Source organism: Blennius ocellaris, assembly GCF_963422515.1.
Source record: "Blennius ocellaris genome assembly, chromosome: 19".
NCBI classification, from domain to species: domain Eukaryota; kingdom Metazoa; phylum Chordata; class Actinopteri; order Blenniiformes; family Blenniidae; genus Blennius; species Blennius ocellaris.
In genome coordinates, this window is record NC_137668.1 from 13173588 (window position 1) to 13197057 (window position 23470).

At 39.7% G+C, this 23470-nt stretch overlaps 1 protein-coding gene across 1 annotated transcript in view; it reads right to left on the reverse strand.

Annotated features, from left to right (window-relative positions):
• The window catches only part of ctnnd2a (catenin (cadherin-associated protein), delta 2a), a gene marked incomplete at both ends in the record, with an annotated part of 202698 nt that overhangs the window by 12869 nt on the left and 166359 nt on the right, over window positions 1–23470 (reverse strand). Inside the window, 2 exons of the mRNA XM_080515267.1 lie at window positions 6317–6401; window positions 10144–10393. Of these exons, the coding sequence (XP_080371393.1) occupies window positions 6317–6401; window positions 10144–10393 (335 nt within the window). The remainder of the gene's footprint in view (window positions 1–6316; window positions 6402–10143; window positions 10394–23470) is intronic.

A 23470-nucleotide genomic window follows, 5' to 3' on the forward strand; every position in this document is an offset into this window, starting at 1 on the left:
CACACACACACACACACACACACACACACACACACACACACACGTTCAATCACAAAGTTGTGGGTTTGATTCCCCATTATTTTTTTATATCATCCATGTAACGTGCATTTGACATTTTAACACTTAAATTAAATCAGCATGGTATAATTTGGTAACATTATGACATTCAGTATTCTAAAATTATTTTCTAACCAGGGTAAACTAAAATGTTGAAATTATGGATATTTATTTTCCAAATCCCTTTAAATATTTGTAAACAATTGAGAGTAATTAACTCAAAGCACAATGGATTAATTTTTGTGTGGGTGCAACACTCAGCTTCACGAAAAGCAAAATGTGACATTTGTAGCGTGAACTTGATCCCCCTTTTCTTTGAAATGTATTAATTTCCTTTGCAGGAACATCCTAAGCATTCTGGGTGCAACGATCCTGCCAAAGACTGGGCTGTGCAATCAATGACCTCACACATACACATCCCGCACACATTTCTCGCTCCCATCACATCGCACAAACACACCCACAGTGAATTACACAGTCCTGGAACATATTGTAAATCTGTCACACGTGTGACAAACAGCATCTCTCTGACCCTGAACTCCATCTGTCATATGTGTGTGTATCTTTTTGGTGATTTGTGTGAGTTGATGATGTATGCGTGTGTGTGTGTGTGTGTGTGTGTGTGTGTGTGTGTGTGTGTGTGTTCGAGAGAGAGAAAGAGAAGGAGAATGTGTCTGATTAAGTGCCAAAGACAGATCATTTATCAAGAAATGAGGCACGGCAGCCCAACAGAAGTTATGCACTGAGCAGGGAAATGACAAAGTGTAACTGTGCGAATATGAAATTCAGGGTTTCGTTTGTGTGTATATTCAGAGAAAGGAGCTGCATCTGTTTACGTGAGCGAGTCCCAGAACCAAGTCCTCCTGGTCCTATTAAGAATGAGACTTATTTACAAAGTGACCATGTTTCAGTTCCTTGTTTTGTGTAGAAATCCCCTGCTGCACAGTACTGCACATTTGTTGTCGAGTTAAAAGATGACCTGTGGCTATCCTCAAAGGGACAGCTGATGAAACACTATACACCCCCACTTCCTCACACAAACACACACACACCGAATGAGGACGCATTCTGTCAAATAATCCACATAAACTCTGGTAAAAGTAGTTTCACTGCACTCTGGAGACTATTATACATGATTTATCCAAGTCAGTGCTAGTGTTGGTACAAACAGATTTTGGCTTTGGTTTATTAATGACTGCTGCATCAAAGATCTCTCAAGTCGTCTGAGATGCTATTTTCATATAGTTACTGTTTATTCATGGGCCAGCAGCTTCTCGTTTTGGCGTGCACAGAAAGTGTTGGGCAGCTCTGCCCCGCCTCCTCAAGTTTGGTTGCTATTCTCTCTCTCTCTCTCTCGCTCACTCACTCGCAGCTTTGACTGCTCCCATGGCACTACTGTAGGAAATTATTAACTCCTCTTACTGCAGTTTGACCAAAAAAAAAGACACATTTTCAAAGACAGAAACAACCATACACGTGCACCCACGCCCAGACCTCTTCACAGTTGAAAATTGTTCCAAAATATTCTCATTACTTTGAGTCTTCAAAAGCAAACAACACAGCTCAAAATGAGTCATTATTGACCCCAATCTTCCATCTTCTTCCCAAAATCTAAAAACACACAAACTAAAGCAAACTCATTTTCAAACAGGAATATTTTTCATGAATTCACCACTTTTTTTTCTCTCCCTCTTCATTTTGCTCCTTTTCTTCACCGTCTATTTTCCCTCCTTGCTTTGGCTCACAAACACTTTGCAGAGATACCCTTCTCCACTCCCGTCTAAATTGTATGCTAATCCATGTTTGGACTGGAGGCTAACAGGATTTTTGCTCCATCTAACACCCATGACCTAATATGTCATGCAGGGAAGTCACTTATTTTCAGCTCTGGACTGCGGTGATAAAGTGTGGATCCTCTGACACAATAATTCCCAACTATAAAACTAGGCTGCTTTGTCACTGGATTTAGGAGAGCACATAGTAAGGTATGAGGGTCCATCACTCTTTAAAAGTATTTTTTTTATAGCCACTGTTTATAACTTAATTTAGCTGATGAACTGTCTGAACTTCATAGAAACAGGGGCGTCAAACCATATGCCCACGGGCCAAAACTGGCATGAAAGATGACCTTGCAAAGTGTAGAAAAACAAAGACATTAGCTTCAGGGTTGCTCAGTGGTGCAGTGGTTTTTGTTCCCACCTTATAGGAACAAGACTTGTTACTATAACCACAAACAGACGTTTGTGGGACTCCAAATTGCCCATAGACCTGTATGTGAGTGTGTGGCTGTTTGTCTGAGGAAAGCATGGTGACCTGTTCAGGGTGTGACCTGCCTTTGCCTATAGTCAGTTGGTTGTGGTTCCACCACCTTCAAACATTGAATTGGATGAAGCACTATGAAATTCCATGCTGTCTCCTCGGGATTGCATGTTCTCAGAAAGCTTAGAGGTCATGCCACAACACTAAGACTCAAAAGTGAACAGCAGATGGTGAATGTTGGTCAGCTGAAATATCAGTGATGCAGCAGAAAAAGTTAGCGAACAAAATGACAGCAGCATCAAAGTGGAACAGAGAGTGAGTTTTGGAAAACATTGAAAGTTAAAAGATAAATTCTGCGTACTGAAGAAGCAAGAAGCTTTACCCAACATTACCCTGAGGACAAAACTCTGTGGCTGCAAGGATTTCAGACAGCATATGCAGTGAATTCAAACATTTTGAGTATGTTTTTTTGTTTTTTTTCCCCAGTAAAAGCAGAGAAAAACTTTTGGGTTGTAAGTATTCATAAATCATTAGGCTTTTGTTGTGAACCCGGAAATTGAGTTCATATTGCACTGTGTGTTACCCCTGAACTAAAATGAGTTTGACAAGCGATCAGTTCAAAAGTGCAAGCTCAAGAAATGAAACTGCATGTAATGAAAATTGCAAAAGAGTGAAGAGATCGGTCTTTGGGGGGAAAAAAGTCATCTTCCTTCAATATCTATCTTTATTAAATTCAAACTCAAAAGCCAAGTGAGGCAGAGAGTGGAGATAAATACAAATGAATGAAAAATCTAATGACAATAACAAAAAAAAAAAAAGAAGCAACCTTTGTCGAGCCCAGCGGCCATGTGGAGCCAGGGTCCTTCATGTCTGTGCACTGGAGTGTTATGATACCCAGTCGACTGTAATGCTATCCAGTGGCAATGATTAGAGGAGTGTGAAGCAGATGAGGCTCCAATGGGCCACGTGGGGATACTGTTCTATGTCATACGCAGGGATGAGTGGAAGACGAAAGAGGCGTGGAGATGGTGGGCGGGGGGGGGCAGCGACACAGTTGTCTGTATGAGGCGAGGACATATTGATGCCATGGGGCATGCTGCCCTGAAGATACTGTTGTTAAAGTCAGATGTCTCACAGTGAGACGTTGAGCCCATGACAAAACGATCATGCCAGAAAGGCTCTGCGATAGACACTGGGGTGACGATCAAGGGTGCCCGGGTCTTTTCTGTTCACACTCTGGCAATTTGAGACAATTTCCCAGAGGAGAGGAGACTGACCATCTCTGTCTGCTTTCAAATCACTTGTAAAAGCCTACTTTCATAAGTGTCCCCGACATATTTCTGACTCTGACATTTCTATCAGACTGTTAGATTTATTTTGTTATGACAACAGGTACCTTTTACATACATGCCTTTTAATTATGTATTTAAAAAAAATGTTTTTATATTCTGTATGTCCTCAAAAGGTGTTGCAAAACCTTTAAAATTTGTAAATTCTTATGAAGTAGATCACTCCTGTTCCTGCTTACTTTGTTCTTAAAAAGAAAAAGAAAAAAATAAGCGGTAGCATTTCTTTTTTCCATATTTTAATCTAACCAAAGATTTTGCAATATGTGAGGCATGCTTGGAAACAAATCAAGATGAATTTTGAAGATGAATAGCAGAATTACTATTGCAACAACACATCATCAGTAGGGTAAAACTAACCTGTCTCACGACGGTCTAAACCCAGCTCACGTTCCCTATTAGTGGGTGAACAATCCAACGCTTGGTGAATTCTGCTTCACAATGATAGGAAGAGCCGACTATCAAGATTTAGTGATATTTTAAAATGTTTTTGAAAAGTTAAGTTATGGTGCCAAAAATCATCATCAGTGAAATAATCATCAATGAAAATAGCTTGTTGAAGACAATAATGTTGCAAAGGTCAAATAATCAATTTTTCATGACCAGTTATTTGTTCTTCAACAAAGGTTTCAAATGCAGTTGTTACTAAATACAAAGGCTTTTATGATCAATAGATTAAACAAAAGGAACACTTCAGTATGCCGCATAGCTTAATGAAACACAATACTGGTTCACTTCCTCGGTATCATGGCAGTATAATTTGCACCAGCTCTGTTGCATCATATTATAATACACATGCATACTTGTTAATACTTCCACATATAGTTACAAAGGCGCAGTTCAATAAAAGCCTAAGCTTCTCTTTTTTTCTATGGCAAGCTGAAAAAATTCCAGGCACATGTCAAAGCCAAGGATGCTTCTTTTTGTGTACTTCAAAATTTTAGAGAGTGCACTGAAAGTGACTGAAAGTTTTAACGCAGTAAATAAAGTATAACCTTGGTGGGGGTATTCATTCAGCAACACTTGCTACAAGTGAAAGGATGAGAACATCAGTTATTACTTTTAATCAAGTTCCAAGCATGTGCAGAAATGTGTTGTTTAAAAGGTAAAAATAAAAAGAATATATAGACCACTATTATGACTAAATATGGTGTGCATAAGTTGATGCCACACAGCTTTACAAAGATGAATTTCCTGATTAAACACAGATTAAACACATCCAGTGCTGTTGACAGAAATCTCCAGATAATCATTTGAAATAGCAGGTAATTGAGGTCAAGAGTTATCAAACATGAAACCCAATCAAATAAGTAGATAGCCACTTGTCATTAAAAAAACAAACAAACCAAAAAAAAAACACTTAAAAGCTTTCAGAGTTTGTTGTTTGAAGGAAGTATCTGCACAAAGTGATGTCCAGACACATTTGATGAAGAATTGTTCATTTGTGTAAACCTGCAAGAAATAACAAAGTAACCTCAAAGACTTCACCAGTCAAAAAGTAGAGAACATTTTGCGCTGTGGCGACTCTAGAAATGGACAACCAGCCGAGTTGACTCCAAGTGATCAAAGGTACATGTTTAATGAGGTAAGAAAAAAGACACACAGACGCCTAGCGAGCAAAGAGATGGAAGAAATACTTGAAACTGACGATACGTATATAAAAGAGAAAATATAAAACTTTGTATGATATTATCACACAGTTACTGTTTAAGATGTCAAAAAATCAAACAATTGCAAACCCGTTCACATATTTTTGTTGCAATGTGTTCATATTCTACATGTCAACAGTCTTTTTTATCAATCATAAACAATAATTAACAATTTGCAATTCATACTGTTCCCTTTAGTTATCCACAGCTCAAATCCTCCAAATCTGCCAAAAGAAGGCGGGATGAGTATGTGTATCAAATGTGTTTTTTAATTGCTTCATTAAACTGTTTCTACAGTGAATCATCCTCACCACCTGCTTCGGTTAAAGTGTGACGCCCTCATCCTAACATAGTTCGTCAGCAGATATTTTAAGGCCTGCATGCCACGAACACTCTCATAATGACTTGTTTAATTAAGAGGACCCTGTTTAGAGAGAGAGAAAAAAAACCTGCTGCTCCTGCCACCTGATAGCGGTCTAATTTTTGCTAAAGTCTGTTAGTATTCTTCCTCCATGAGAACACAGGTGGATCTTAATGTGATGTGCTTGCACAATCTATGCAACATGAAAGATCAAATGCAATCTACATGACATACTGGAGTCGTCGTCATAGGAGATTGACAACAACTGCAAAGCCTTCGGGGGAGGTGTGGCATAATGTGGATGAATTCACCGCACTGTTCTGTGACAATATCTTGCAGCTATGCAAGTCATCATCAATGCAAGCTTAAGGATGGTGGATATAGTACAACAAATCAAATTAGGATGAATCTATGGCTGTGGCATGTAAGCAGCCAAGCGATTACATAAACAGTGCGTCCTTGAAGAGAGAAGAGAGAAGGTAAAGTCTTAAGCAATCAACCATACCTGGTCAATCACAATGTGAAGTATCATGTGTATCGGGAAGAGTATCACGCATGCAAAAACAATTTCTTATACGCCCAATACCCTTGCAGACACATGCTGCAGTCTGGTTTGAAATCTACAATGGCATCAGTGCACCTACCTTCTTGTAGAGAGAGCGCAGGTCTCTGTACTGCCACATGCTGCTGAGGACCTGAGAGGCTGCCTTCACCACTTTTGCAGAGTGTCTGCAGAGAGACAGACAGAAGAGTTATTTCACTCGGACCCCATTACTCTGGAAGATGTTGCCATATTATTCTGCTCCCTGTCTTTGCCTGCTACCCAAGATGCATGCCTGTCACCGACAGTCGTTATGGCTTCAAGAGTAAGACTGCCATTATTCTTTCAACATGAAATGATCCTTGAGCAAAACCAAGAGTTTTCAGATGAGTTTAAAATGAGCCACTCTGACTCACTAAAAGCACTATCCTTCCACTCAGCTGAGACATGAGTCTAGTTAGAGTTAGTTCATAACTGCTGTCATCCTAACAGGGACGGAGGGAAATGGGAAGGTGCTCATTGACCATTTGTCAACAAGATAACAAAAAAGAAACTAATTTGTTACAAAGCAAAGAAGTGTGGGAGGATTAAAATGTGAGACAGTAAAATGTTGCACTTGCTCAATGTTGACACAATGCGACAGAGTTGCACAAACAAATTGATTCCGAGGATAAGAGCGAGGCAATCTTGAGTGTGCCATGAATGAAATCTGTTGTCGATGATTCAATACCACAAAAAAATCTTACACCGACAACATCAGTACCTTGAACAGCATCCTAAAAGCATTTTGATCTCTGTTATATTATGATTACTATTAGTTCCTGTAAATTGTGAGGACACATTGACAAGTTAAAGCCGGAATATAAAGCAGAAGTAGTCTGTTGAGGGGAGGTCATGCCATTGAGACACTTAATTGAGCTGTGTCATTAAGGCTATTCATTTTGCCAATGTTATTCTTGCTGCTGTGACAAGCCAAATTGTCTGTTTCTGCCTGCAGGATCACATTTCAGTCATGGTGTAAAATCCAAATGAAAGAAGAAAGAAATTGTGGTTTTATGAGAAATAGGGAGGACAATCAATTGTATAGCCACATTGTAAAAACTGTTCTATCTCGGGATCAGTACACTGTTAAAATATAGTAGAAAAATAGAAAATAAAATAATGTCTATAATAAATAGTCTTAAGTACATTTTATGAATGCACAATGATATCATAACAACATTGGTATCTGCACAAGAAAAAAATTCAAGATTGGCATGAAACATCTACTGATTTCTTTTTGTTTCTTTTCTTTTTTGCACAACCAGTGTGAGCACGACATGACCATGCTGTGCCGCTCAAGGTAAAAAACAAAAAGACATGTCATGAGGTTGAATTCCACTTACGCAAAACAAAAACAATCTTGTTGACTAAATTCTTGCAACAGTTAAAAACAAGATACAATTTTTGTATATATTTTCTTTTTTTTCTTTGATATACAAGCAAAGGACGGTGAACTCGTGTTAACCACACTAAACAAACAGCATGCAATTGTTTTCATGACACTGCATAACAACAAATCAAGTATTTTACTCTAATAATGAAAATATTTGCAATGTCACATCTTATTCATGTCAACAAACAAAAAGAAAATCCCTGGTCTTTCCTGTACATTTCAGCATTTATCTTACCAAACCAGAAAGTTTACAATATGGTACAACATCCACATACATTTTTCATTGCATCGTATTGAAAACTCTGTTTTATTTTAGTGAATAAAGTGTGGTTATCTACTTTATAGCTGTACACTAATGGGAAAAGTTTGTAGCCATATGAATGTAGCATGGCACTGCTGATAATGAGCATTTATCCTCGGTATACCTACCCTAAGAAAATGAAGATGTGTGAGCTATTAGCTGATAACTACACTCCCTGTGACATTTACATTTATGGAGGTTTCTTCCAGCACCTCATATCTCTCCTTAATGGTGCCCTTGAGCACAGTCCCCCAAATAGACTGAGAGTTGTTCCGAGGCAATAAATCAACGCTTGACCTCCCTCTGTTAATGTTCTGGTGTCATGGCAACCCCTGGCCCGCTGATTGCCGTAGCAGCAACGCAGAACACCCTGCTCGGTCTCCCGTAGTGACGGGAGTTGTTTGTCATCTTCTCAAGCTGTGTTTAGTGGATGAATGGTCACAGGAGACGCTGATGCAGAATAAGGAGCAGGTAACTACGAGCTAGTTAACACTTCACCATGTGAGGTCGTCTCCTTCATGCCTGCTGCACAATATGACATTGTTTCACATGGTTCCTATCATGAGCTTAGTGTTTAGCCATAAGTCGTCTACATTATACATTATCTGTGTTTGATTGAAGTGTTCAGTACCTTTAGGAGTCTGTGCTCGACTCAGTTATTGTTCCAATGTTAGGGGCTTTGTAATTAATCACATTTTCATTGCATCTCAGTTTTTTTAAATGAGAAACTATTTCTAAATTTGAACTTATTTTAAAAGATTAATAAATCGAATAACACAACATTACAAAACAGAAAAAAAAACATGTTTATTGATTAACTGATTTTTAAATTTTGATGCTGACAATTGTGTGCTGTTAATACTATGATATAACATAGGGAATAACTTACCCATCCATCCTCGCAGCTACATGATCTGTCACCTTCATCAGTACACGTGTGTGTGTGTGTGTGCGTGTGCGTGTGCGTGTGCGTGTGCGTGCGGCTACATGATCTGTCACCTTCATCAGTACACGTGTGTGTGTGTGTGTGCGTGTGCGTGTGCGTGTGCGTGCGTTTTTACCTCGACTACATTCCGGTCATTTGTTTCTACACACAGACAGCTCCAGGTCATTAAAAAAAAAAAAAAATCATTTTAAGATTTAATATAGGAGTTACTTTGTGGTGGTTGTCCTTGAGGAGAAGAAAAGTCATTGCAGGATTTTTCATTCCTTAACTTTTGCTTGTTTTGGTTCGAGAACATTAATCTCTCTAAGGCATCTTCAGATGACTCAAACATAAAATGCTGCTGTTTTATGCAACATTAAGTACACTTTTTTAAATCCTCTTGCACTATATCTCAATAAGAGAGTCACTGACATTATGCTTAAAATGGAGAAAATATGTAAAGTACTATGTCTTCATCATTATCTAATAACCACTTTTAACAAGCGTGTGGATACATCTAAAAATAAATAAATAAATAAAATAAACACACACACACACACACGCACGCACGCACGCACGCACGCACGCACGCACACACACACACACACACACACACACACACACACACACACACACACACACACACACACACACACACACACACACACATGTTGTGGATATAAAAAGCAGCTTTGAGTGTGTGAATTGCAGTTGGTATAATATATGTACACAATGATGGAGTAAAGTGATGCAGTCAATTCTGTACATATTTTGATTGCTTTTCAGTGAATAAGAGCGAGGTGTGGCTTAATCAATAAGCATCCAGTTATAAGCTCCTTTTGAGATGATTGTCGTTACAAAGTGTGACTTCCCATCAAGTTTTGACACAGACATGATGGTATAATGTGTGTCTTTAAGTGAATAGACTGTCAACTGAAATAGTCCTTAGATGTGATAAAAATAAATAAATAAATAAATCCATAATTACTTTATTTTGTTTGACGGATTTGTTGTTGATTGGAGTGTATTTCATTGTGTAATATCAGAGTGTTTGATGTGACAAGTGGAAAAACCTTCTTCCTGTCAAAATAGTACACATCTCAGAAAAGATTGCTGCTCCCTGAGTTATTCATTATATGATAAGATGGTGATACACAAAAGGGGCGAGTTTTGATTGCTATGACTGTAACAGAAATACATACAAATGTGCTTCAGCTACGCTGCTGCAACGGTGAAACTGCAATTTGCTCCAAAATGTATGCAACTCACTTGTCTCCTTTGCTGCGGGCGATCCCGATGAGTTTCTCGATGCCACCAGCGTCGCGCAAAGCTTTCGCATTCTCCATATTCTTGGTGATGACTTCATGAAGTGCGCAGCAGATGGCAGTTACAGTATCGTCCGACATGGCCTTGCTGGGAGGGCCTGTTGTCCCGGTGGTCCCGCTGCCGGTGGCATTGTTGTTGCTGCTGCTACTGCTGCCTGGTAACCGGTGGATCAAATCTCTCATAGCATATTTACCTGGTGGAAACAAAGAAAAAAATTACAGGGTCGAATGATGATTTTTTTTCTTTCTTGAATGACAGAGGAGATTGACAGTGGAACTGATCTCTGTGATTTTAAAACAATACCACCACCATGCATTTGTAGATGACAGGTCTTACACTATCATCATAATAACAATAAGAAACCCTACAAATACTTGACAGCATTCAGCTAATTGAACTAAAATTGTTATTTTAGCATTTCTAAAGATGGTATTTTGTACAGTTTATGAAGGGCTTGAAAAACTCCATGAAGCTTTAGTTTGAGAGGGCACCCTGCAAATCCTCTGACGCACACACTAACGCAGACATGCTGAGAATCCAATAATAGGGGCAACTCCTGGTATTTCAGTGAAAAGGCTGGCATATGAAAAAAAAAAGAAAAAAAGAACAAAAATTGACATTCAAAGAATGGGCTGTCTGAGTGATCGAACCAACAGAAAGAGGGAGTAATTAAGAAATACAGGAGACGCTGTCAGATAGGAAGCCCATGATTCAGCCAGTGAGAGGGTGGAGCAGATGAAGCTCATGACATTTGAGAAAAGTGGTGTGAGTTGGTATTTCAAAGAAGCAATGGGGAAGGCTGAGGACGGAACCGCCAAACATAGGAGTAATCAGAACTCACCCATACAGTAAAGTGGTGCAATCTATGCCTTTCAAAAAGCGTGTAATAAAAAAGACATCCAATCCATCCATTTACTTTGTAAGGGAGCTCACACGGGGTCATGGTAGGAATATGAAGATCAAGGAAGCGTCCTCTGAGGGATAGCGTACATCTCTCTGAAACCAACTGAGGAATATAATCTCTCCAGCGGGTCTGGGTCGAGCCCGGGGCCTCTTCCCAGTTGGCCATGCCGGAAACACCCCCACTGGGAAGTGACCAGAGGCATCTTAATCAGATGTCTGAACCACCTTATCTGGCTCCTTGGTGTGGAGGCGCAGCGGCTCTGTTCTGTCTCTCTGAGGCGAGCTTGTTGTTCAGTATGGGCCTGATGTTTTCTGCATAAAATTTGAAATATTGGCTGTGTGTTCCACCGAAGGTTATACTAGATTAATATGCAACATGCCACATGACTGACGTCTGATAATATTTACGTTGTTTAGGATTGTGCCTACATTTAACACATTTGTAAACATGCCACAAATCAGCAAACACGATATTTTCTCGGTTCAATTTGTTCGGTCTTGCACATTCTTTCTGAATCTATCTATTTTTTCGGCAGATTTCACATTGTGACAGATTATCTATCTCAATTATATTATGCTTTTCTTTTTCATGTACCACATTCTGATGTATTTGCTGTATCGGTTCAATATGTTTGATAACTTCCTCCACAGATGTATCCGATTTCATGGTTTCTCAAGGACACGCTATGCTACCGATACAGAAAGTGCAAATTATTTGTGTAAGCATGCAGATTAACACAGTTTAACGCATGTCAGAGGGAGGCCTCTTACTCTGCAGATATATATATATTTTTTTATTTTAGTCACAACTAAAACTTGAGCACCATATATGAGGGTAAGAACTTAGGACCAACCAACTGCTATCTCTTTAGAATAAGACTCATCCACCTGGGGTAGGTTGTCTCTTGCGTCCTGTATAGACCATGCCATCTTTTGGTCCATAAATATTGTTAAAGTTTTTCACAAGATATCAACAGTTATGTATATATTTAGGTCCTCTCACAAATGTTACAACCACAACATTTTGATACATTAAGAATCAGATTCTCATGAGCTATTATTGAGGCTACAAGTCATTGATATTTCCAGAGGTATTTCTGAGTCATCTACTCAGCTGCTCAGTGGGGATTTTCCTGTCACAGCAAGATAGGGAAAAGCCTGAGGAGCAGGGCCATGATGTGGCGATCAGAGCACATCAGTGATGAGAATAGAACACAGAAGAGGAATTACACAGATAAAAGGACAGCGGTAAATGTGCTGACCAAGGTGGCGCAAGGAGATGAATCAAACATGAGCAGTAGTCAAAGGGGAAGAAATGCCTTGACCATCAGAAAACCTGTCAATTACTTTTCAATCAAGCTGAGCTCCTGAGACAAAACCCACGGGTCATGTTTTAGGAGGGAGAACAATCAATGTGGACAAAGATGTGAAAACTGAATAATTAACCACAGCTGAAATATGGTGAATATTTCACAAAGTCCACGCAATTGAATTACCAGGATGAGCCTTTTTGCTCCCATGCACACAGGAAGGTGCACTTCAAATAACGGAGCATCTTTACCAGACTGAATCAGTACACTCAGTCTGAGTTGCTGAGAGTGATGAAACATTCAAACAGTGCAGGCGGGCTTCTCTGTGTACAAAACTGAAGAGCCTTTCAGAGTGAGTCATGTCAAACTCAACATTTTAGGAAAATGCAAGTCTCCCACAGGCGCTGGATCTGACGAAAAGAAGGGGGTACTATCGTAAGGGCTTAAAGCAGATTGTTGCATGTTCTCTGGCAGTGGAGAGAGCAAGAGGCCAGTTTTATATTGAAGGATTTTGGATTTCCCAGTGTTTTCACATGTTGAGAAATAACTTTAACTCATTTTTACAGTGGACTATAAACCTAAAAAATGCCACTTTGCATCAGAGTGCCGATGTTCTGCAGCTCCAAGGTGCTGCTCTGAATGTATTACATCTCAGTGAAAAATGAAAGTGAGAATAAAGCATTCTTCTGAAAGATTTGATTTTTGTTTTTGCTCTGCTCTTCTTTCCCTAGTCACCAATTTAGGGTGACTTCCACTCCAATATCATGTGAAACTGTTTCCCCCCACATTAGTACATTGTAATGCATTGGCTAACCCGAATCCAATCCAATAACGATCCCAGCTATGTACTTGACAATAACTCCCACCAAATATTAGCCCAAGAGTAACACTGACCATAGGACCACATCTTAACTCCAAAAGAAACATGCGAAAGGTTTAAAGATCCAACTTTTGCTCCTCACACAGTGTTTTCACACACAATTTATGTGATGAGACTTTCAGTGTCATTGCATTGACTTTGAATACATTTCCTTAAATAAACACTGACCAATAGCTTAACTTAATTACACTTTTGAATTTGTCCCTGCAAGCATGACAAGTCTGCATATTTTCATTGTCATATTGGGAAAAACATTTGATACTTTTTAATGGATTTTATAAGGATTCAACTATGTGGTCCAACAACTCAATCAGATACAATAAGTGTTGAGGCTCTGAGATCTTTAAAAGAACAAATGTCAACACTCAACAGAAACACCCATGCTGCAACTATACACACGTCATAAGTTAATGATGTAAGCGTTATCAGAAGCTGGCAGACTGGGCAAAGGTTAGGTACTCGATCATTGTGATGCTTGTGGGGACAATGTTGAAAGGAAGACACATTTTTTGACCAACTGAGACCAAACTGAGTGATGTACTTGCTGGTAACTGATTAATTTACTGACGGCTTGCTTTATTTAATGATTTAACTAATTTCGGTGTGAGTGAGTGAATTATTTACTGATTGACTGCAACACTTGGCTCATTTAGTGACTGACAGATAATTTACTCCGTGAATGACTGACTTGCTGATAAAGTGAGGAACTAATTTATCAACCGACTGGCTGCAGGTGGTAATGAGAGGAGAGCACAAGGAAGGAAAAAAAAAATAAATACCTGGCTCGATGTGTTTGCCTGAATATTTTCTGCTGATGCACAGATGTGACGATAAGCTGCTGCCAGCATCTCCTAAGAATATGCTTGCATAAATGTGTCCATTCGAACTCCCCTCCGTTTTTGAAACATCATCACATCATCACATTCACACCACGGGGCGCAAATGCAGAAAGGAGAGGACGGCATGCAAAGTGAGAGAGCGGATATGAAAGGAGAAGAAACAGCATCGCAGTCAACCATGTTGGAAAAAGAAGAAAGTAAAGATGGACAGGGATAATGACTTAGGAACAGGAAACTACAGAAAGTAAACGCCTACATAGACTTCAGCAGATGTTTAGATCAATGATCAGTGAAAGTGAAATGCCTTCATGCAGCAATCAAATCAACAAAACTTTGTCCTTTTGAATATTTTTGAATCTTTCCTTTTCAACTGCAGAAGAGGAAGACGCTTCGTGATTATCATTCAGTGCACAGAATTATGATTGAAACCATCTCACGCACGCACGCACGCACGCGCACACACACATACACCCCTCAATGGAGATACAACTACAAATTACCTGTCTTTCCATTTCATCAGCCCTACTTCATTTTTTTTTAGCTGTTTTGATGATGTTTGCTTTGATATAACAGACAAATACAAAAAAAAAAAATGTTTTTTTTTTCCTCTCCAGAGAGTTTGACTGTAGTTTTTCCATCTCAGAAAATGTGTCCTAGAACACATATTAATATTTCTTGTTGAAATAAATGGCCAAGACCAGGCTGAGCTAAAGCAAAGCTGTGCTCAGACACCACTTTAGCCAAATAAAATTTGGCTTGGTTCCTGTGATACTCGGAGCCGGCAAGAAGCTTATTGATGAATTATAGATTAATATAAAAGAGAGGGTGTTGCTGCACTTTCCTCGTGTCAGTACTAAATTCAATGCATTTTATAGCTTAATCTTTTGATGTGCTCATCGCCATGCCAAAGGCACCACTTGTTAAAATGCTGTGGGTTAATTACTACTAAATATACAATCTATTTCTCAGAAGATATTTAGTCGACAAATAACTGATGAAAAAAATAGACGCTAACGAATCTGATCACTCACTTAACTGTGGTACAAGCCATGCTAAGTGTCTAAGCGAGGAACCTTATGAAACAATTATTCCTGTAACCTCACAGTGTTCACCATCTCTCATGAAGGGAAGGAATAAAAGAGCAAGGAGCAAATGAAGATGGATATTTTATGAGTGGGTGGCAACTCATTCTACTTTCAAAGTCCTACTCTGGCACAAGAGCACCTCTACATGCCAGAGTGCAATCTCCCCTCTCCTCTTACATCCACTTTCCCTGTCACTGAAATGTGAGCTACACCTGGAACATGTCCTTAAGGAGAGAAACAAGCCCTGAGCTGATCACTGCACAGTCTAATAAACCTGTATTACACAGCTCCTCCAATATAGCTATCTTCACCTGTGAGGCAGAGCCAGTAATGTATTCCTGTGCTGCATTCCCTCATGTGTCGCTAACTCCCGCTGAGCAGGGCGTGCTTCATCAGGGCCATAATGGCTGATTTGATTTAAAGAGATCCAATTACCCTCAACAATGGAGTGATTTGATTGTTTACTGACGGAGAAGGGAGAGTGTTATTGAAGGAAAATTGGAGGTAATTGTCTTGGGGAGATGGGGGGGGGAGAAGATGAAATGACTTGATTGGTTGTGGCGTCCGGCGGTCTAAGAATAAAATATGGTTAATATACAGTGATCAGTGACTGGGTTGGGGGTCCCTGAGGGAGAGGCACTGTGTGGCTACGTTATGTTTCTACATCATTTCAAGAACATGCTCCAGGATGACTTAAAGCCTGTCACACTACTAGAGAACACCATTAGATATTGTGACGATATTGTGTGCACTTAGGCTTTCTGGGGTCAAAAAAGGTTTGTGTGATATGTACAGTAATTGTGATGTTCCCATCCTGGGGAAACCTGAGCACTTGTGGGTTAGGGGGCTCACAGCAACGACCCATCAGCAGTGGGATTTGAGCTGACAAGTTTGCGGTTATAAGCTCACTGCCCTAACCTCGAGGCCACCACTGCCCCTATAGTAATGCATATCTATATCATAAATAATCGATGAATTCCAAACACTGAAGCCAGGAAATCTTGTGGACCACTGTAAATGATCATAGTTAAAGACTTAAAGAAATACAATGCAGCACAGGTCTGATTAATTGAAGACAGTAAACTATTTGCCAGGGCATGTGTTGGCAATATAGCAAGTAACCTCTGATCCATTTGGACAAGGGTGATTAAATCAGCAGTACATCACATCCCAGACAGGGGGCGCCCTATTCAAAGCTAGGGTGTGTTGAATATGTATTTACTAATAACATCAAAGTGATGTGGCATACATGTTTGGATGTATACTCCTGCAATCTCAAACTGATAATAAGGCAACACACCGAAATTATATAAATACACAAACCCTGAAGACATTTTCAAACATCACCTGTGTCGATCAGGGAGGAGGGAGGTGGATGTTATTAAAATCAAATACACTTATTCTCCAATAGGTAAATGTAAGACACACGCGCATACACATGGATGACCTCCAAGGACAGTCTGGAATGAGAGGTGTGGTCCTTTCTATGCCTAAATAAATAAATAATGCACACAGGAGAGTGCAGACATGAAACACAGCAGGTTGAAAGAGGTCAGAGAAGGAGGTAAATTGGAAAGTGTCATGCCGTTGCTTCCCAGTTATAAAATATTCTGGCTGCCTGTGTTTGGTGCTTTTCAAACCAGTTATACCTCAACCTCTGTGTCTGTCTATGGTGTCTGTAGTTGACGGGTTTAGAGCATAAACTGCAGTAGAGGGAGAAAGAGGGTGAGAAATGGGAAAGCTGAGGTTTTATTTATTTATTCATTTATTGTATTACTAGCAGGGAACCTGTGGCTTCATTAAAGCCATTCTACACTCATGAAGACGATGCCTCTGGAAGACATTTACTTGCACAGAGACAGTGAACAGAGAATTCATTACTTGTGAAGGCTGAGTAAGTTACAGCTTCCCACTGAATATCAGCTCAGCTCTTATGAGACACTCCCTTGAAAAATCATGCGCCCATAACTTTGAATTTGCTATTTTGAATCAAAGGGGGAAAACGAATCTGTGCACCTCTAAAGATCACCTGAATATGAGCCAAATCCTGCAGGACCTGCTGTAAGACTAAATAAAATCCCACACAGGAGCACTTTATTTCACTCTCTCCACTTCCCTTTATTTGTGTATCTGTTTCTATTTCTCTGTCTGTCATGCTCCCAAGCCAGGCACAGCGGAGTGGAGCATGAAGAATGCCAGGGAGAACAAAGTGTGCTGATAAAAGACATGCCAGACCCTCACACGCGAGAGATTCATCCCGAAGGCGACGGAGAAATTTCACAAAGCACTGCCACAACGGGGACAGAGCAGTGTGTGTCAACTTTTGTGCGAGCCAGTGGCCACAGCTACACTCTTTCAGTGATCTGGCCTTTCAAAGTTGTTTATGCTTTTCATTGTGCAGTCTGTTGACAAAAGTGGTGGTGAAATATGTAAAAATTGGCCTGGGTAAGGGAAAAGACAAAATGGACATTCTCTGGTGATTTATAAATATTTGCTTTGGCTGGGAATGCACAAAGAGGAGGGACGCATGTAATGTAATTTTAATGATAAGAGTCTGTGCGTGTTGACAGGATATAAAATGTTTGGATCAAAGGCTGGAAGCTGCTGTGTCGTCCACACCTTTGTATCTGCATATTACAGTCGCCGGCCTCTACTCGAAGCATGCACACACACACCCACACACACACACAATGTGCAATTAGTGATATCCCCATGGTGCACTGCTTTGGTTTCCACAGTAACGCTCCCTAGCACTGATGTCATCAATGCGAGACACAAAGAGCGAGACTGCAACAGAGGGAAGGTGAGGCGTTATGAGCTCATGTCTGGAGCAAGGCTGGGAAAGAGACGAGGGAGGAGGAGTGGGAGAGGGATAAAGGAATGAGAGAAGATGAAGAATTAAAAAAAGAAGGAGCAGATTAGGACAGGGAGAACAGGAGTGTAATAATCATTTTGAAGACAAGGAGGTGGGCACAACATTGTGAAGTGAAGATGAGTGGGGGGAAAGTGGGAAGATAGGCTTAAGCCAATAATAGGTGTAGTGAGACAAGACAAAGACACACTATTACAGGCAGAGAAAGAAGAGAAGATATAAGAAATTTAAGAAATTAAGTAGAAGTTTTTAGTTGACAGCTACATTTTCCGTCCCTACTTTTATGCACGAATTAAACAATTTACATGCTACTTTTTCATGCGCTATTTTTCTCAGCAAATGTTTGCATGATTTTCAAAAATAAAAAAATATTACTAATAATAAAACTTTCCTTGCAGCATAAAAAAAACAAACAAAGCAAAAAAAAGCACCCAAAAACCCCCCCAAAAAAACATAACCAGAGCTGATTTTGCTACTGCAATCAAAGGAGTTAAATATCAGGTCCCTTCTGCAAACGCTAAGCAATCAGAAACATGAATGTATTATCAGTATTCAAAAAGGTGTTTTTGTTTGATGTGATTCAAAATAGAAAAGAGGAGAACGCTCTGATTATCATAGCTCGTGCACAAAAACAATCAACCTCTGATTCCCACGAAAGTAGTGGTGAGGAGCCAATTTCAAGTGTGGAGCTTTGTTTGATGCTGGAGGTCAATTACTGTAGTATAGACGCAGGCAGGTAGCCAGCAGCTGCGAAGTTGCTGACTGGTTGGATTTTCTTGATGTCTTTGGGTATTTTGTCTTTGGTTCAAACTCAAGTCATATCAATAGGCTTTTATATGATGGAATAATTTGTGTGAATATCATTGCTCCAAAATGGTCCTTTAGTGTAATTCCACTATTAGAAATTAAATCATGAATTTGTGTGTGGCATAAAATGGAATTAACCCTAATAGAATATAAAAGGTAGATTTCACAGTCAGAGCAGATAAATTAATTATCATATGTAATAAAATTATCGCAAATGTTGTTAATAATTGGTGTTTCGTTAAACATGAGTCATGGCTTGGATTTGGTTTTAAGCACAGCTCGTCTGTGTAAAATGCTGCTATATGTAAAAAAAAAAAACCAACAACCCAAAAACAATGTCTCTTTGGCATTCAAATACTGTTCCCAATTCATGTGTGTCAAATTACCATCTGTAAGTAAACGGGGAAGAATTGCGCTGACAGACGGTGTAGCAGTGAATAGGACTCATTTATTGCTACACAGGCGTACAGTACATTATGCAAATCAAAAGAGATGAAGGAGGTGAAATCAGGAGAGAGACAAAAGGTTGACAGATGAGGAGAATGATTCTCAGCGACATCAATATGCCACTAAATCACATTACAGAGGGATTGGAATATAAGCATACATATGCGGTTAGGTCTAAGCTGTCACTGCTCTCTCTTCACTTTCTCCGCTGTTTCATCTTCCATCCCGCCATACTCCGTCTCCTCAGCATGACTTGGCCTCTCCCTCTTCTTCTTTCCACCCCTTCTCTCTCTTCTCAAGTCCTGTGCCTCTCTTGCTCCTTTCTTCTTGCTTTATTGTCTCATCGCTATCCAATCATACCGTGCTTTCCAGAGGATTTGACACTGAGGTTATTGTGTGCAAAAGATGATTCTCATCTCCGCTCACTCTGCTGAGCTCTCATGCAAACCACCATTCCCCCAGGGTGATGCTGCCAAACTTACCGGCACTAACAGCTTATGACACACTATCGCAGGAGTTTTAAGAGATGAAGATTTTCGGAAAGAGGTGATTTTCTTCAGATTAGCCATGCAAAGTGATATTCTAATTAGGTGGAACTCTGATCTCACAAAGACACACGGATCGCTCCGTGAAATCGCTTTGTCGCTTTGGGTTAAGCTATTGTTTTACAGAAGTGCAAGGTGTAAAGAAAAAAAGGTGTTTGAATCAGAGGTCAGAGTTACTGTGGTGAACAAAGCTTGCAAACATGGGCCAAATGGGGCTTGTCTCTTAGGAGTGCCTGGCCTCTGCCTCTTTTCTGTCGACACGTATCAACTCACACCTTGCCGGGAGCAAAGACTCGACCCTGACTGATCTCTCTCACTTTCCTCTCACTCTTTCTGCATTTCAGAGACTTTCTGTGTCATTGAGTGCCTTTGACACTGTCGCTTTCTACGGTATTTACCATTTTGCTGTGTCATCAAGAACCATTAGCTTCATTTGCATGATCATTCTTCTGTCAATCTGATAGAACTGTTACCTACTGAGAGATACGCTTTGGTGTGTTTCTTTTGAAAGGGCCTTTAGCATTTCACCAGCTATGCTTTGCCACTGTCATTTTTCTCACAGCTTTCTGCATGAAACATCACACGCTTCCATCATTTAACTAATATACAAACAAAACTACGACAGTGGGAAGCATCCGATGTGCCGTTTACATGGACTGTGATTTGATCACGGACAGGGTTACACCACCTTCACCAAGTGGGCCAATCTAATCAGACAGAATTGTTTACATGACTCAATTTTAATTGGATCGTTTTTGGTCCGTGCAACTGCAGCTCTTGTTATGCAAACCTGAAATGATTCCTTGAATGGAGCTATTTCAGTAAACAGAAGCAGTTCACCATGATTGCGTTGTGAGCAGGCAGTCGGACAATTTAAGAAATTATATCTGAATGCTTCAGATTTGATACTGAAAATCAAAACCTCTCTTGCAGATTTCCTGTAGTTTGGAAACAAAGCAAAATTATTCTGTATTTTCATTTGTCAGTCTGCAAGCCAAAACAGTTTGTCCACTGGTACAGTAATGACATGACCTGCACAAAAAGTAATGTTGTGGGTTTGATCCCAAGTGTCACAATGGAAGTTGAGCCCCTTCCATGACAGCCGTCACCATTGCTGGGTGAGTGTATGTATTGTATGTATGTATGCCGTAAAGCATTTGAGACTGCAGAAACAAATCTCTTTTAGTGAATCCCATTCACCATTTACTTAATTCAGTGAGTGTTTATGCCAAAGTTGTGCGAGTTTATTCTATCAATTCCAACATGAGAGATAACAGTGATAAATTGTGTGATGATAATTTCACCTCTGCAGCCATCAGCCAGTCATCGCTCAGTGATCATTAGACTCACTGTGAGTCTATCATGTCCACATTTTGTCTGGTTTGATTCCACTCACTGATACATAATTTTGCATGGCATCAGTGAATATCAACTGTGAAGTGTCAGGATTACTGTGGCATGTTACTATTGGAGCCACTCGAGGTTTAAACTACTTAATACATGGTCTTTTTCTTTTATTTATTTTTAAAGGGAGGCTATGAACTGTAATAAACCTGGACTGCAGCACAATAACCTCTTATGCTGTCTTAAGCCACTGCATTAATCTGGTGCTTTCTTTGTTGATTAACATTTACTCGTCTTATTGAATAGGTTATTTCTAATTTGCTGCCTTAAATACTATTATATTGCTACCTTTCTATTTATATTGTGAAAATGCCAAACAAACCGTCTTCTGTTTTTTACAACAATTATAATAAAACCTTCCTTATATCCTTAAATAAAAATAAAATTAACAGTCTTGAAATACTAATTTGAGTTAAAGTAGAGAAAACAAAAAGAAAAAACATAGTTCTGGTCCACAATCTGTTTGCATCAATATATTATGTGACTGTGTTGAAAGTATAACGTTTTGTTTTAAGGTTAAATCAGCACAGGATAAGATTTTCTCCAGTACAAGAACTTCATAAGACACACGTGGTTACATTTCCACGACAGTGATAGTTTTAGTTCAGTCAAAGTGCAGAAAAAAGGAGGTCACTTCAGGTCAATTTACTCCAGCAAAACCAAAAGTGCCTACACACTATTGAGCCCTACTGTCTTACAATATAATGAGTAATTTGCTCTGACAGAGCTGAAATATGACATACCAAATCATTGGACATCTGTTTGAAAATTACTGGGGAGAGGTGCAGAAGTTACCAAAGACACCTGCTCGAAAACGCGTGAACAAGCGTAATTTAATAGTGTTGACCCTCAAAGCAACTTTTTTGAGGGTTCACAGTTTTGTGCCTGGTAATGTATTGTTGGCAACTATTAAAAGTATGTCTAAGAGCTAAATGACTTAAAAAGTTTAAAGCCAAAAGTCTACAATGTATAGATTTATGGGAATCTGCCAGGAGAAAAAAAACAAACATTCAAAAGGTTTGCATTCAGATACAGCCGAGTGAAGCTCGGAACTGTTGTGGTTTTGTAAACTTGGGATGAACTCGTCATATTTTCATGGGGAGCATGTCCTCACCCACGGTGCCTGCCATATATCACTGCCAGGTTTCTACAGTTAGCCCCAAGCGAACAAACCACACACCGACTCTTGAGAGGGATTCCCACATTTTTGTCTTGCAGCCACCAACGATGCCAGCAAGTGGAGCATTTGGGGGGGGGGGGGGGGGGGTTGCAATTGGCAGTCCCACCTCTGATACACCTGGTTTGCCTCATTGAATGAAACAGCTGGTTACACAGTAATCTGTAAACTGAGGTTAAGTTTGCATTCAATAAAAATGTGATGACTGTCTACAATACAGAATTATATCTGGCACTGCATCACAGAGCTTTGAATTATTCCTAACATCTCTCACGGAACCTGTCTGGCAGCTACACAGGATCAAGTAATAATCTTCATCTTCAGCCTACGTCTCAATTAGTCTCCCTCACATTGTCTCCCTGTCTTATTGTCTGTCTCTTACGTCCCAGGAGACAGAGACACAGGGAGAGTTAATTACGCGCAGGGCTTAAAACAACTTATAATGCAACTGATTGAGTCAAGCGTGTGTTGTAAGAAACATGCCAAACAAATCGTTGTCTTTTCTTTCCCTCAAATGTGCAAGTAATTATCTCACTTAAAAGTAATTCACTCAGCCTGTCTTTTTCCTTTCTCTCTGTGAAGTGCAAAGTCATTACACTGTCTACCACTCTGTCTGTAAATCTCCTTATTATCTTCTGCGCAGGAAACTAATGGCGACAAAAGATTCGGAGTCAAAATGGAACAATTACCAAAAATATTTATAAAAGGAGAGCATTTTTGTGATGTGATGATTTCCAAAAAGAAACATATATTTCTCTTACTGCAAACGGTAATTTAAAGGACTGATTAATTCAGATCTGTATGTAAATTGTTTCTCAGCATATGCAAATAGTACTTAGTTTTTTATAATGGAGGGGCAAATATCTCAGTTGGACTTAATGTAAAGCTGGAAAAAAGCGGCATGTCTTTTGACCTTGTAATTTCTCTTTTGAACCAGTAACATTGAGCAACACGTTGTATTAAACTACATCCAGGGACTGGAAAACACCTGTATGTAGGAA